The sequence below is a fragment of the Myotis yumanensis genome, unplaced genomic scaffold, assembly GCF_028538775.1.
Source record: "Myotis yumanensis isolate MYYU_CA2020_CCGP unplaced genomic scaffold, mMyoYum1.0.hap1 SCAF_3, whole genome shotgun sequence".
Classification (NCBI taxonomy): Eukaryota; Metazoa; Chordata; class Mammalia; order Chiroptera; family Vespertilionidae; genus Myotis; species Myotis yumanensis.
The window spans coordinates 8,498,945-8,514,114 of record NW_027223754.1 but is presented as its reverse complement, the minus strand read 5'-3'; the positions used below and the strand labels follow the sequence as shown (position 1 = coordinate 8,514,114).

Here is a 15,170-nt window from a genome sequence, read left to right as displayed (position 1 = left end):
CTTATATTGAAGACAGTATAACCCAAAGTGTCTGGTTTTCCTCGCATAGCTAGAACGTTTCCGGTCTTACCTGTAGAAACTTGTTTAACTGCTTCTTGGACTTTTCCATAAACTTTTGATCGATAGACTTGAAAGGCAGCTTACTGAGAGAAGGCAGCTGGACTTTTTTTAAAGAAGGGAAGCACTGTGGAGGGAGGGGGGTTAAATGTTAGTATCTCGGACTTACATTTTAATCTTGGAAAGAGATTCAGAATTACAAACAGAACAAACCAAGTATCTTCCTCCCATACTCGTTCCTCTGAGATTTGAGACTTGAAAGCCTACCTGTTCTAACCAGACTCACGGAATTTGGAGGAATGGGATATATGATGAAAAAGCTAAAGCTCACCCCTGACCCCCGAGTCCTGAAGCCACGGGGACAGAGCCGGTTTGCACACACGCACAGGACCACAGCCTGCGAGGCACGCACACCTGGCTCACAGGAGAACCTCCGGGTTTACAAAATCGCTGTCTAAAGCGATCAAAACTGACAAAAGAACACAAATGGAAAGGGGGAGGACCTTGGGCCGAAGCTCTATTACTGTCTTTAGTGGCAAACTGCAGGAAGCAGGGCTATTAATAATGATAATGTATGTTAATAAGTACGGACCACAGACTTCCCTTTGTGGACTAGGTCCTAGGTTGTGCCGGACGCCGTGCTAGAAGCCTCACAGCTCTGAGTCGGGAATTCGATCGTTCCTCTTTAATACATGAGAAAACTGAGGATCAGGATTTAAACCCCGATCCATCAGACTATAAACTCTGTGCTCTTCATGGCAATCCCCGCAGGACTCTGCCAGTCCGCCCCTCAGATAAGAGGCAGTGGGTTCCCCGTGCCCCAGACGACCCCCATTTCCAAACACTGGCCTGCACTGAGGCACGGGGCCGGCACAGGCGTCAGGAATCAAGAGGAACCGAGAAGACAGTGAGCACAGAGCTTGCCTGCCACAGCTCCTCTCCTGTGTCATCAAGGTCACAGCGGCCCCCATGGCCTGGCCGTAGCAAGAAAGGCCACGTCACAAGTCACCTGTGCCAGGCGTTTCTGGTGGCCTTTCCCACACAGCCCCCCGCAGCACTGAGGACAGCGGCAGGCGCCCAGGAAGGAAGTGCCACCCGGTGCCCAAATTTGAGGAAAGGTTTTAGAGAAATGAAACAGGCAGTGACAGTTGGAAGGGAATGTTAAAGTCATCGGGGCCTAAAGAAGGTGCTTCCTGTCACAGCTGTCAACGGGGAGGGTACTTTCAAAAAGTGAACACTCACTCGCCAGCAAACACCAGGGTAGGAGAGGACCCAGTGAGCAGGCCACAAGGAGGAAAGGTGACGACGAGACGAGAACTGGATGTGGACTTTCAGTTTCCTCTCGCGATTCAGTGCCATTGTTTCGGATTTTCAAAGAACATTTTATTTTCCACGTACATTTTAATACAAAATCTCCTGTAAATTCCTTTCTCTCCTTCCTTCTGTTTTTATTAGCAACTAGACTGATATGAAACTTGGGGTTCACAATGGTTTGTCACAGGGCAAAGGATGCATGTTTCTGTAGTGTCAATTGTAGTCAACATTTTGGGGGAAACTTGTTATGATAAGGTGAATATTTTGCTTTCCATGCTGCTAAAGTGGCCATAATCCACTTTTGGGAAACTCTGCCGTATGACACTCAGTTTTGGCCACTATCCTTTAAAAGCAGTTGAAGAAGTGATAGCATCCAGAAGTTAGTGATTAAAAGGATTTTTAAAAATCATCCTAGGAGAAAAGGTTAAAGAGCAGACATTTCATTTACAAAAGAGGGTCTGAGATGTAGCCACAGGTTTAACCAGGATGTGTTCATTCTGAGCAAGAGATTAAAAGGGACATGAAAGCAGAAGCGAGTGGAGAACTTTTAAGTGCTGGGTGGAGGGCAATCACCTCCAGCCGGAGGAGACTTACAGGAGACATTTCTGGGGCCAGTGGGGGAATAAGGAACGGAAAGGAAGACGACCTCATTCTAACCCTGCTTTGGCACATGCACACATCCCATACCAAGTCAAACTCTCTGGGATCAGTTTCCCCATGTATCAAATGAAAGAACTGACCTAGATGAGTGGTCTTCAAACATTTTTAAGCAAAACCCACAGTAGGAAATACATGCTAAGTTGCAACCCACAAGGCACACGCAGATGTACACGTCTATATGAATAATGGATACATGTGTACAACGAAACAGAACTCCCATGAGACAATGCTCACTACTACCACCACCACAACACAATAACATTTATTCTGTGCCACACACTCTCCTAAACACTGTGTATTCATGTACGCCCTTCATTCCCACAGCAGCTCTGCAAGAGGGGAGGGAGGGGCTATGCTGTTTGTACTTCCTGGTGAGAAGAAGAGGCAGAGACACTGACAGGCCCAGGTCAGAGTAGTAAGGACTCACGCTGGGATCCGAGCTCCCGTCTGTGCTCAGTCCTGACACTTAACTGGCGCCCCAATGTTTTGTGATGAAATCCCATAGGTCCCAGTCTTGTTCGACTGCTGCACCCATAGCTGGTTTCACTACCCACTAATGGTCACAACTGGCAGCTGCGAAACCGCTCTGGGACCCTGGCAGTCTTCCAGCTCTGGGGTTCTCAGGGGCTCCATTCACAATGGAGATCAGACCATTATCTGTCCTGAAGGATTTAGATGAGTCTAGATGGTTTGATCTATGAGTAAATTTCTAAATGTCAGGCTAAAAATACCACTTTGCCAGTGTCAACAGCAAAAGAGAAAGATTAACCGGTTTCCTTATGGGGAAACACTGAAATGAGCTCTCACACCTCCTCCTGCTCAGTAATTCTGATTTCTGTGAGTATTCGTACCTCACTAAGTTTCCGGTGTAAATTCTGGAACTCACTGAGCCTTCTGGGGACCGTCCAGCTCTTGGTTTCAACTCCTCCAACGTCCTGTAAGCTTACTGTGACAAAGTAACAGGGCATCTGCTCACCATTTTCTTCTGTGACCTTGGAAAACAAAACAAAACAAACACAGTAACAACAAGCATGGGGAGCCAGTGGCAGCAAGATTTTACACGTCCCCAAGACTCCCCGCCCTCTGTGAATGTGCCCTGCCTAACCCCTGAGACTGTGACTCTGATGGATTCTCTCCCGACAATTAGGATGGTTTATGGCACAGCTGACTGTAATACAGGGAAATGACCTGGGAGGGCCTAACCTAATCGCATGAGCCCTTTCAAAGCAGACACTGAGGAGGTGACAGAATTTGTGTTCTTTCCCTCCACAGGCCTCCTCTACCATTTTTTGACACCCTAAAGATAACTCCATCTACAATTATTAAGGGTTTCTTCTTAATCCTCACCCAAGGATATACTTAGAGAGAGGAAGGGAAAGAAAGACAGCAAGAGAGATATCAACATGAGAGAGAAACATCGATCGGTTGCCTTCTATTCGTGCCTCAACTGGGGATCAATCCCACAACTCAGGTATGTGCCCTGACCAGGAATCAAACCAGCATTGTCCTGTGCAATCTATTGGCCATGCATCAAGGCTGATATTTCTATATAGTATTTCAAGGTTAGGTGCAATCTTCCCTCATCTATTGCCCCCCAAAAAGCATATTACCCTGCAGTTTACCTTAGTAAGAGTGCCAATAAGTACCAAAGATATACTAAGGGCACTTGGTTAAGCTCTCAGGTAAGGTGTGTGCTTTCAGCGTGGCTCTGGCTCTTGGAGAACATGCTTTGTTTCGTTTTCTAATCTAGAGAACAATTAAGATTGTGACTCTTAAGCCCTCCCCCAGTGCGTATGCAGCCACTGGGGGATGATGGGAAAGGCAGGGATGAACAAAGACAAGCTGGGCAGCTAGGTGCTTGCAAATCTAAGGAGTTGAGTATTTAACAAGCCACTGGAGACAATGATGGGCAAAGCATGAACACTCTCTCACTCGGGATCTTGTTACTTGTGGACCTGACCTTTAGGTCCCGGCAGATAGAAAGGCATTAACAGTGTAAATGCCTATAAGCGTCTTTCTTTTAAATGAAATTATTTATTTAGACAAAATAAAAGGGATACAGTATATTCTAAAAAAGGTTATTCCATCTCATCAGAGAATAGCAAAATATTTTCTAATTCAAAGGACAAAATATTTTATTAAAGATCTTACAGCTACTGACATTGGAACAACTGAAATCAGAAGGATAGAACGATCAGAAACACTTAAATTTAAAACTTTTTACCTCCAAATTTCAAATAGTGCTTGCCATTCTATTTCAACCTTCAATGGAAAAATAAGATGGTAACTTAAAGACATTAACTGCTCCAATCTGAAGTCTCTTACAGGACCAGTGAACAAGGACAACTTTCTGTCTACAGTGGAATAAGAGCAGATCTCTACCAGGCAGCCGAGTGTAGCTCCCAGTCATGGGAGAACCAGAGTGAAATATGGGGGAAGGAAGGCAGGACAAATGCAGTCTAGGAGAATAAATATAAGATTTCCACCCTCAACCTTAATTCTCCAGAGTAAAATCTTTTCTTATGAAGTCAAACTTCTAAAATAAATGGGAAGTACAAGCAATGAAGCCTACCTCTCCACTGGTGATGGAAGCTTTCCACATTCCGAGGTTCTCACACCACCAATCTGTCCTTGCCAGGTGCAGCTGAAGGTCCGTGCGTTCTTTCTCTGTTAGAATTATTTCCTCCTTCAACTTGGAAACAATCTGCCACAGGGAATACATCCTGGGAGTTATAAAGCTATTTAAAATGCTATATAATTTGTAAAAAGTAGCAGGGTACAAAATCAACACACACAAAAACCAGTTGCATTTCTATACACTAATAACAGATAATCCAAAAAGGAAATAAAGAAAACAATTCCATTACAATAGCATAAAAATAATAAAATATATAGGATGAACTTAAGCAAGAAGGTGAAATACTTTTACAATAAAAACTAAAGAACATTGATGAAAGAAATTAAATATAAACAAATGGAAAGATAGCCCATGTTCATGGATTGGAAGACTAAAGATTGCTAAGATGCAATATTACCCAAAGTGATCTACGGATGCAATGCAATCCCTGTCTAAATCTCAATGTTTGTTTGTTTTTTGCACAAACAGAAAAATCCATCCTATAATTTATGTAGAATCTCAAGGAAGACTGAATAGAACAGACAACCTGGGAAGAACAAAAATGGAAAACTCCTACTTCTTAATTTCAACACCTATGACAAAAGTACCCTAATCAAAACAATTTGGTACTGAAATAAAGACAGACATATAGACCAATAGAATGGAAAAGAAAGCACAGAAGTAAACCTTCACTTATATGGTCACATATTTGACAAGGGTGCCAAGACCATTCAATGGGAAAAAGACAACCTTTCCAACCAATGGTGCTGAAAAAAATGGGATATCACACGTAAAACAATGAAGTTAGACCCTTACCTAACACCACATACTACAATTAACTCAGCATGGATCAAAGATCTAAACATAAAGCTAAAACTATAAAATTCTTAGAAGAAAACATGGGGGAAAGCTTCATAACATTTATTTGGCAATAATTTCTTGGCTATGACACCAAAGGCACAGGCAACAAAAGAAAATATAGAAAAATTAAACTTCATAAAAATTGTACACTTTTGGGCAAAGAACACTATTAACACAGTAAAAAGACAGTCAACAGAATGGAAGAATATATTTGCAAATCGCATATCTGACAGGGGATTAATATCCAGAACATATAGAGAACTCCTAAAACTCAACAACAAATAAACAAGCTGATTCAAAAATGGGCAAAGGACTTGAATAAACATTTCTCCAAAGAAGATTTATGAATGGCCAAAAAGTACCTGAAAAGATACTCAACATCACTAATCATTAGGGAAATGTAAAACAAAACCAGTGAGATACCATCTCACACCCATTAGGGATTGTTATTATTAAAAACATGTACACACACACACACACACACACACACACAACATAAAATAACAAGTATTGGTCAGGATACAGAGAAATCAGAATCCTATGTATGATGATAAGATAAAATGGTACAGCCACTGTGGAACAGTAAGGAGATTCCTCAAAAAATTAAAAAGCAAAATTAACATATATCCCAGCAATTACAGCTCTGGGTAAACACCCAAAAGAACTGGAATAAAAGGATCTCAAAGAGATATTTGTACACCCATGATTATGGCAGCATTAGTCACAATTGCCCAAAGTGGAAGCAAACAAAGACGGATAGATAAACAAAACACTGTATACACATACAATGAAATATTATTTAGCTTTAAAAAGGAAGGAAATTTTGACACATAGTAATATATGAATGAACCTTGAAGACATTATGCTAAATGAAACAAGCCAGTCGCAAAAGGAAGAATACTGTATGATTCCACGGACGTGAGGTACTTGGACTCGTTACATTCATAACAGACAGAGAGCACAATGGTGGTGGCCAAAGGCGGGGAAGGAGCGATGGGGAGTTAGTGTTCAGTGGGTACTCTGAAGATGGCTCGTGGTGACAGTTTCACAGCACGTGAGTGTATTCACATTAACCTGTACATTTTAAAATGGTTAAGATGGTAAAATTTAAAGTCATGCTTATTTTACTACAATTTAAAAAAAATAAACAATTTTTAAAAAAATTGTTATGTTTACCATCTCCTTGGATCTCTTTTATGAGAAAACGTATAGGGTGATCGAACTGCAGTTTGAGGCCAGCGGCTTTGCCCCCAAACCCTCCTCAGCATGCAGTCTACGAGGACCCCTTCCTTCCTCAGAAACCCCGCAGGAAGCCTCCCGCCGGGCCATCGCCCGAATTTGCCACCCGTAAGGGCTGGGACTATCTGCCTCATTGTCATCGGACTATGTTTTGGGTCCACAACCGGCATGTTTGCTCCCTAAGAGCAGGTGGTAGATTCTATATTTCATTGATTCTTCGCAGTGACCTTCACAGCATCATTCATTTACTCATCACTTATGTCTCCGAGCACAGGTGCAGAAAGTGCCAGAGATCAGTTTAGCCGACCAAAGGGTGTTGCTGGCCTCCAAAGAGGCAAGAACCCCAGGCAAAGGCCACACCGCCTCCTGGTGTGACAAATGCCAATGGGTGAGATGCTGTTTACATTTTTAAACTTACTAATTCTGTTGCCTTTTAACAAGATAACTTTTTTCTTGCATAATTTGGTGAGGTTCTCTATATTTTACTTGCAGCATTTATAAGAAAATTTAAAAAAGGTAAAGATTGTCCTTGAGCAGTTAACTCACTTGCAGAAACAACCTTGGTTCAAGGGAAAGCTTTGCCCCTCCCCCAAAGGTACTGCAGGCAAGCCAGTCCAGGGAACGCTTACTCACAGATGATGGTGGGGAAAGAAACCCAAATCACACAAGAGTAAAAACAAGTACTTTCCTAATTCTTACTAGAAACAAAACAATAATAACAACAATAGAACTTAAAATAAAATTCTTTTTAAAGAAAACGTGGCACCTCTCAGCATAAACTGAAAACTACTATTTATCAAATTTAAGAAATGGAAACTTTCAAAGACAACCTTGAAAGCGAAAGAGTTACCTTCTTGTCAGGTTTTGGTGCATTTTGAATAGAATTTAGAGCTTGCCTTTTATATTCAAGTTTCTCGTTTAGTTCTCGTAGTTTGTTTACAGCAAAACTGGCTTGTTCATTAATCCGACTGGTGCCTTCATCCACAGCTTCCTCACCAGCCTCATCCCCCAGGCCCTGGAGGAGGAAGTCACATAACCACTGTGTCATACAAAGATGGACTATTCCGTAATTATTACCTATTAGATAGGCACCACATCATTACAATGCACTGCCCAAAGTACTCAGCTCCACTAAGGAAAAAAAATCTGTAGTAGAAAGTCTAGAAGCAGACTGCTTTTTCTCAGTAAAGTGAAAAATTAAAGTATTTGGAACCAAAGTAATTGGTGTTCAGAATCGCAATGAGAAAAAAACAAAAACAAAACAAGGAAACATTTAATATCCTAGGGAAAGGAAAATGATTCCACACCATTATTTCCCAATTGGTTCACCCAAGGGGATATGCATGGAACAAGGTCTTCCCAGCTCTACTGCAGTGTCCTGTCTCTCATCTTTGACAAAGACACAGGTTTGGATTCCTTTTGGTGTCCTAAGAATATTATGGAAAAACTCATGCAAGTCTTTTTCAAATAAAATTTCCAAATTCCTACTAGCAAAAGTACTTTCTGTATAGACTCTGTCCAGACCTTCTCTTGAAGATGTATTTTATAAATCATTACGTAGATTACTTACTAGTAAAATGGTTAGCAGTTGAAAGTGACTTAAAGTTCACAAAGAACTATATAACTTGGAAAAATCTGGCTAGATTACTAAAGGGCCTGTTAATTAGATTCATGAGCAGCAACATGAGGACACTGAAAAGAACTGCTGAGAACTATCTTCGGGTTTGTTTACTCCTTAACTTTCTTCCAGAGTTTCTTCTTCTAACTATTATGAATTGTAACAAAGAGTGTATTAATTTTTTTCAAAGAAAAATAAGGTATTATAATCACAGCAAACCAAGCTGTTTTCGTTTCTGTACTTTCTTTCTAATCCTGTCCATAAGTATATCTATTATGACTTAACTAGAGGCCCAGTGCACAAAAATTTGTGCACTCGGGGGGGAAGGGGGGGTCCCTCAGCCTGGCCTGTGCCCTCTCGCAGTCTGGGACCCCTCGGGAGATAACGACCTGCTGGCTTAGGCCTGCTCCTGGGTGGCAGAGGGCAGGCCCAATCCCTAGGTGCAGCCCCTGGTCGGGCTCAGAGCAGGGCTGATTGGGGAGTTGGGGTGCCGCCCCCTGTCATGCACAGAGCAGGGCGGATTGGGAGGTTGTGATGCCACCCTCAGTCACGCTCAGGGTAGGGCTGATTGGGGGGTTGGGGCACCGCCCCCTATCACACTCAAGGCAGGGTCAATGGGGAGGTTGCGGCACCACCCCCTGTGATGCACAGAGCAGGGCCCATCAGGGGGTTGGGGCGCTGCCCTGTCACGCACAGAGCAGGGCCCATCAGGGGGTTGGGGCACTGCCCTCCCCCCCCCCAACCCCCTCCCCCCCCGTCAGGCACAGAGCAGGGCCCATCAGGGGGTTGGGGAGCTCCCCCCTCTCATGCACAGAGCAGGGCCCATCAGGGGGTTGGGGAGCTCCCCCGTCACGCACAGAGTAGGGCCGATAGGGGAGTTAGGGCACCGCCCCCTGTCACACACAGAGCAGGGCGGATCAGGGGGTTGGGGTGCCACCACTGTCACACTCAGGGCAGGGCCGATGGGGAGGTTATGGCTCTACCCCGTCACAGACAGAGCAGGGCCCGTGGAGGGGGGGGGGGGGTTGGGGCGCCACCCCCTTTCACACACAGAGCAGGGCCGATCAGGGGGTTGGGACGCCACACCCTGTCACACACAGAGCCGCAGGGCGATCAGGGGGTTTGGGCGCTGCACCCTGTCATGCTGATCCGGTGCCAGGAGACCTCTCGGCTCCGCTGATCCCGGTGCTGGGAGGCATATTACCCTTTTACTATATAGGATAGAGGCCTGGGGGCCGGCTGGTTTGCCCTGGAGGGTGTCCTGGATCAGGGTGGGGGTCCCCACTGGGGTGCCTGGCCAGTCTGGGTGAGGGGCTGAGGGCTGCTTTCAGGCTGGCGGTTTTGACTGAAGCTTCCAACCATTCCTTTTTTTCTTTTTTTTATTTTATTCTGGGCCAGCTTTAGCTCTGGCTCTAGCTCTGAGGCTTCCGCTGCTGGTTTGTTTGCCGTTCTGTAATCGAAACAATGTATAACTTCAGCTCTGAGATCCCGGCCTTCTATATTTGTTAGAATGTTTCAAACTGCCAGCTCAGAGGCCGGCAAGGCAGGCGGGGAACGTTGGAGTCTGCAGTCACTGGAGCAAGCAAGCCTCATGTTCGCTTCCAGCTGCCTGGCTGCCGGCCGCCATCTTGGCTGACAGTTAATTTGCATAAGGATATGCTGATTAGCCAATGGGAAGGGTAGCGGTCGTACGCTAATTACCATTTTTCTCTTTTATTAGTGTAGATTTTACACCTGTACACACTTGAGTGGTTATTCTGCCTTTTTCACATAACATATTTTGAGAATATTACAGTCTTCAAAATTATAATTTATGTCGCATGGTACTTTATGAATTGAAATTTAACTGAGGCAGATGCTACCGCTGCTCCTCTACGAGTTGATTTTGCACTTTTGCTCTCCCAGGTGTATTGTTAGACTCCATTGTGCATAAACTTTTTTCTCATTTCTAGCTATGTTCTAGGATAAATTTGTGGATAAATTTGATTATTGAAACCAAGAGTAGGAACTATCAAAACGTCAGTAATACCTAAGACCCCCCTTTGAGTCCTAGGTGAAGTTGGACATTTGTGTATGTTTTGTTTACTATTACTTTTCTTATCAAGTGTCAGTTAAAGTCCTTGTTCAATTTATCTGTTGGGCATTAATGTTTTTATTCATTTGAATAACCTCATTTGCATATTAATCATTTTAACTTTTAGGTAGAGCGATAACATAGTAAAACAAACTGGCCTGCCCTAGCCAGTTTGGCTCAGTGGACAGAGTGTTGGTCGTGGACTGAAGGGTCACAGATTTGATTCTGGTCAAGGGCAAGTACCTTGGTTGCAGGATCAATTCCTGGTCCTGGTCAGGGTGTGTGAGGGAGTCAACCAATTTACGTGTCTCTTTTACATCAATGTTTCTCTCTCTCTGTCTCTCCCACTCCCTTGAAAAATATTCTTAGGTGAGGATTAACAACCAACCAACCGAAAAACCAAACTGGCCTGTCTTAAAAAGAAAATGCAATGAGTAATGAGTTTTGGACCAAAGAGCTTAGTGGTTTTGTATACCGAAAATGTAAACAACCAAGTAACAAAACTTTTTTTTTTAAAGCCTGGCCCAGCAGGTATGGCTCAGTGGTTGAGCATCCACCTGCGACCCAGGAGGTCATGGTTCATAGGTGGACATTTGGTCAGGGCACAGGCCCGGGTTGCGGTCTCGATCCCCAGTAGTAGGGGGCATATAGGAGGCAGCCGATCAATGATTCTCTCTCATTGATGTTTCTACCTCTTTCTCCCTCTCCATTCTTCTCTCTGAAATCAATAAAAACATATTTCTTTAAAAAAGCCTGAATGAATGAATTTAACAACAGTTCAGAGACGCCAGATTCTAATATTATCAAGCTCAAGTACTTGATCCTCAGGGCTTGAGATACAGTGAACTGGGCAGAAAGAATCCAAGATAAATGATAATCTTTCTATGTAAGAAGACTCTAAAACACATTTTTTTTCTTTGTACCTTCACAAAACTTAAGACTCACTGATAGTAAAAGTCATTGGTAGTGAATGGATAGCCTCTGGGGCTGTCCAGACAGACCTAGTACACTAACAGGAATCAGACTTCAGGTATGGAGAGCAAGGTTCCTTCCAGAACATCTTCATTTCACCTGATTTTCTTAACTCCAAAATATTTCCCATGACTCCTCTCACATTCTCTGCCTCTCCTTATTTTTTCCCCATCCTTTGTCTCAAACGGCCCACCTCACAGATTTCCAGGAGTCAAACCAGGGTGTGTCTCAGGCAGGCGTAAGGCAGGGAGGTCTCTGACACAATGTTGGAAAATGGTAGCCAGTTGGTCAGAAGGACAAAGAAAGACATGTGTAAGGCCACAAGCAACATGGTAATTCAACTTCAAGTTCTACTGAAATTCCTCTATGTTAAAAGATGGAGGTGCACCCCAAATTTGCCTTATACAATATGTGCTCACCTAATCATATTCAAAGTTTACGCACTGAGAGGAAGCAGGAAGTTGAATGGGACTCACCACTTCATCCTTGTTAGAAGTCAACTGTGAGGCATGTGTTTCTTCCTCTTGCATCGTCATTTTCTCATAGAGGTCACTGACAATAAACGAAGGGTAATACCTGTCCTTCAGGACCTCATAAACGTCTCCCTGGATTTTGAAGAACACTTCAATACCTTTATTTCCTACAAGACACTGCTGGATCTCTTTGTAAAGGGATTTTTCCACCGATATTTCTTTGCTCTCCACAAAGAAATTCTGGTAAATTTCACCAACTAACTGTGGGATTTCATTCTGAAAAGACAGGAAGAGAATGAGGAAGGTAAGAAATATCACCTCTGAGAATTCTTCTCTTCTGCCTCTCTGTGCTTTAAAGGGTCAAGGGCGACACTGAGAACGCACACTGGTAGCCAGGGTGGGCCCAAGGCTTCGTGTACATTCAGGGCCAAAGGGTAAGTGTTAGACACTGAACACAACAGCAGGGTCCTTAAAATGAACACTTCATGTTGAACAGTTAACAGGTGGCATTCAATTCCAGCAACACTCATATAAAGTAAAAGTGAGTAACTTAATGTACACAGTGCTCTTTGTGCTTCTTTTAATAAGCCGCACAAAATATATGTATATATATTATACATGTTGTTAAGTATATTTATAGATATATCCATACATATATATTTCATATTCTTGAATTTAATTCTTAAATATATATTGAGAAATTGCCAAGGACAAAACATAATGCTTATTGTTGGGCTTTCCACTGTAACCAAAACTTTTTTGTGTTCCTTAAGTCAATCATATTTTAAATTGTAAATAAAATAAAAGAACAATCAATAGTATAAAATATGCACATTATATTAAAAATAACAAGGTTATAACGTTGAGCTGTAGGTGACAAGACCAAATTTATTATAACAGCAATGTGGGTATGCACATGCCGTTATATAATGTGTCAAAAAGGAAGTACCTGAAACTAAATTCACTATTTTGGTACTTTTATAAATCTTTTTTTCCCTTTGACTACACATTCAAAAGCAACTTTTATTTTTTTTAAAAAAAGCTAATTTTTATTTACCATTATGAGCTAGAACATCATGTCAATATTTTATTGGTTAAAATGTTCTTTTCATGAATTCTATCTTATAGTTTCACTGAGAAACACAGACACACTGCCCAGCATACAAGTTTTTATCAGCTAGTGATTAATATTCCTTAGTCTAAAAATACTACCTTATTAGCATTCTTTAAATACTCCACAGACTCCCAAAAGCCAATCAGAGCTCTCTTGTCCATTCTCTCCATGTACATTCGGAAGTGCTCTCGGTAGAAAGCACTGGCCAGGATGTCTTCAAATTGAAGAATCTATGAAGAGAATTTAAGAAAAAGCTCTTAAAAGCAAGATTTTAAATATCAGTTTGCTTTAACTTCCAATGGATTAATTTCTACATTCAGGGGGGAAAATGCCTCACTGTTTTAAGGTCATAGTCAGTGTAATACAGTACTTCTCTCACCCTCTTAAATTTTAAATGGTAAAAGTTTACTGAATATTCAAAATGCACATATTCAATAAATAGCAATTTTCTATTAATCATTCACTCATTCAGCACAAAATCTATTTGGCATCAACTCTGTTATCAGGCACACTTCTAGGAAATGAAATAGACATAACCCTGCCCTATTGGATGTACTGCTGAAAGCAATAGATGCCAATAATAGAAAAATTCAAGAGAAATGTATTAAAGACCAGGAAGCCAGAGTGTAATAATTTGGTATTTTTGCTTTCCATCCTATTTTCATATAGCTGAGCAAATCTACAAATTATTTTATATTTTGCCCTTTTTGTTTAGAGTATCACATTCAATTAAAAATATTTTATAAGTATCATTTAATTAATCCATATTCTATTGTATGGATATATCAAATTACCTTTATTATTCTGCATGCTTACAGTAAAAGAAAAAGCACTAGTTGGAGACTCTGTGGGAATGATCATAAGCATGGACTGCTGTGATATGAGAAAGCAAATGACCTTCATTATAATTCATAACTCAATGAACTAGGAGAAAGGCCCCAAATTAATTTAGAAGGAATTGAAGTCTCATATTCTTGGTTCTTAATGAGATTTTTTAAATGGCATCTAAGTATAACTCAAATGCAATGAAAAGAAAACATTTTAAGATTCTTAATATTGTGAGATTTTCAGAAATGTTACCAAGTGCATGTGGTCAATGAATATTCAACTCTTCTGCGACAGTAACCCTCAATCTGTTCTGTGGGCAGAAAGGGACATTTTTTTCTAACAACTTCTGGTACCTAATTAAAGAAGATGGCCATCCCTTGCCACAGACCACTAATAACTAGTTCCCATAAATATTCCAGACCATTAGTATTTAGATAGTGTCCTCACTCTGGGAGATTGTAGCATGTAGCTTTACTTTATGTAAACCGTACTGGCGAAGCATTCTGAAGTACCAAACCTGACTGTCCTTGCTCCTGAGAGGTTAGAAGAAACCCACACCACCTGTGGCTACGGATGACAGGTCACTCAGAGACCCACTGAGTTTTAATGTAGGGAGGAGTTGAGCAGGAAGGACATTCCACAAATTCTAAGGAAGCCTTCCCAGCATAAGTTCACACAGATCAAATGATTCCCCAGTTGGATACAAATTCACATATTTGCAAAATTAAGTCCAAAAAATCTAAACTATTCCATTGTTAGATTTAATTCTTTCTAAGTTCAGTCCCCACAGTGCAAATATAGCCACATAAACTAGGGTAAGTATATCTCAAGTAGGATTACTAAAACATCTGATATACCTTATCTCTTGGCTGTAGATGAACCAAGTTCTCTACTCCATTTGTTTTTTCCTTCTCTTGAGACCCACAGGAGCATTTCACTGTGTGACACCTGCACTGCCTAGGTTTGCATCCTGACTCTGCCACTTCCTAGGCCCATGAGCTGTTACTCTACCACTCTGAACCTCAGTTTCTTCTTCTGTAGAATGAGGACAGTACCGCCTACTTTATGGGTGGCTGTGAGACTTATAACAGCTGCTGTGTATCACAACAGACAACAAAAACTAATCAGAAAAAGCCTGAACCAGCATTTTGGCTGAGACAGACAAGACAATGATGGGTGGCAAAAAACAAGGTAGTCAAGAGGTCGCTTTCTAGGGGAGTAAGCGTGGGTGAAAGAATTAGGTCAGTGGGGTCGAGAGGTTACAAATGCACCAGGAAATTCTTGTGGGTGATAAAGATGCTGGCTATCTTCACTGTGATGATAACTTCATGAGTACATACATA

General features: G+C 41.9%; 1 protein-coding gene across 7 annotated transcripts in view; it reads right to left on the bottom strand.

Annotated features, from left to right (window-relative positions):
- SNX25 (sorting nexin 25) overlaps nt 1–15,170 on the bottom strand; it is a 100,554-nt gene that overhangs the window by 14,348 nt on the left and 71,036 nt on the right. For 6 of the 7 annotated variants that reach the window (XM_070408182.1, XM_070408178.1, XM_070408179.1 and 3 more), the window contains exons 8-13: nt 13,098–13,229; nt 11,889–12,161; nt 7,599–7,763; nt 4,604–4,735; nt 2,883–3,023; nt 71–184 (exon numbers count right to left, since the gene is read on the bottom strand). In XM_070408182.1, the coding sequence (XP_070264283.1) occupies nt 71–184; nt 2,883–3,023; nt 4,604–4,735; nt 7,599–7,763; nt 11,889–12,161; nt 13,098–13,229 (957 nt within the window). Of the gene's footprint in view, nt 1–70; nt 185–2,882; nt 3,024–4,603; nt 4,736–7,598; nt 7,764–11,888; nt 12,162–13,097; nt 13,230–15,170 lie in introns of those variants that run through there. The other variant, XM_070408184.1, reaches the window with a different exon arrangement.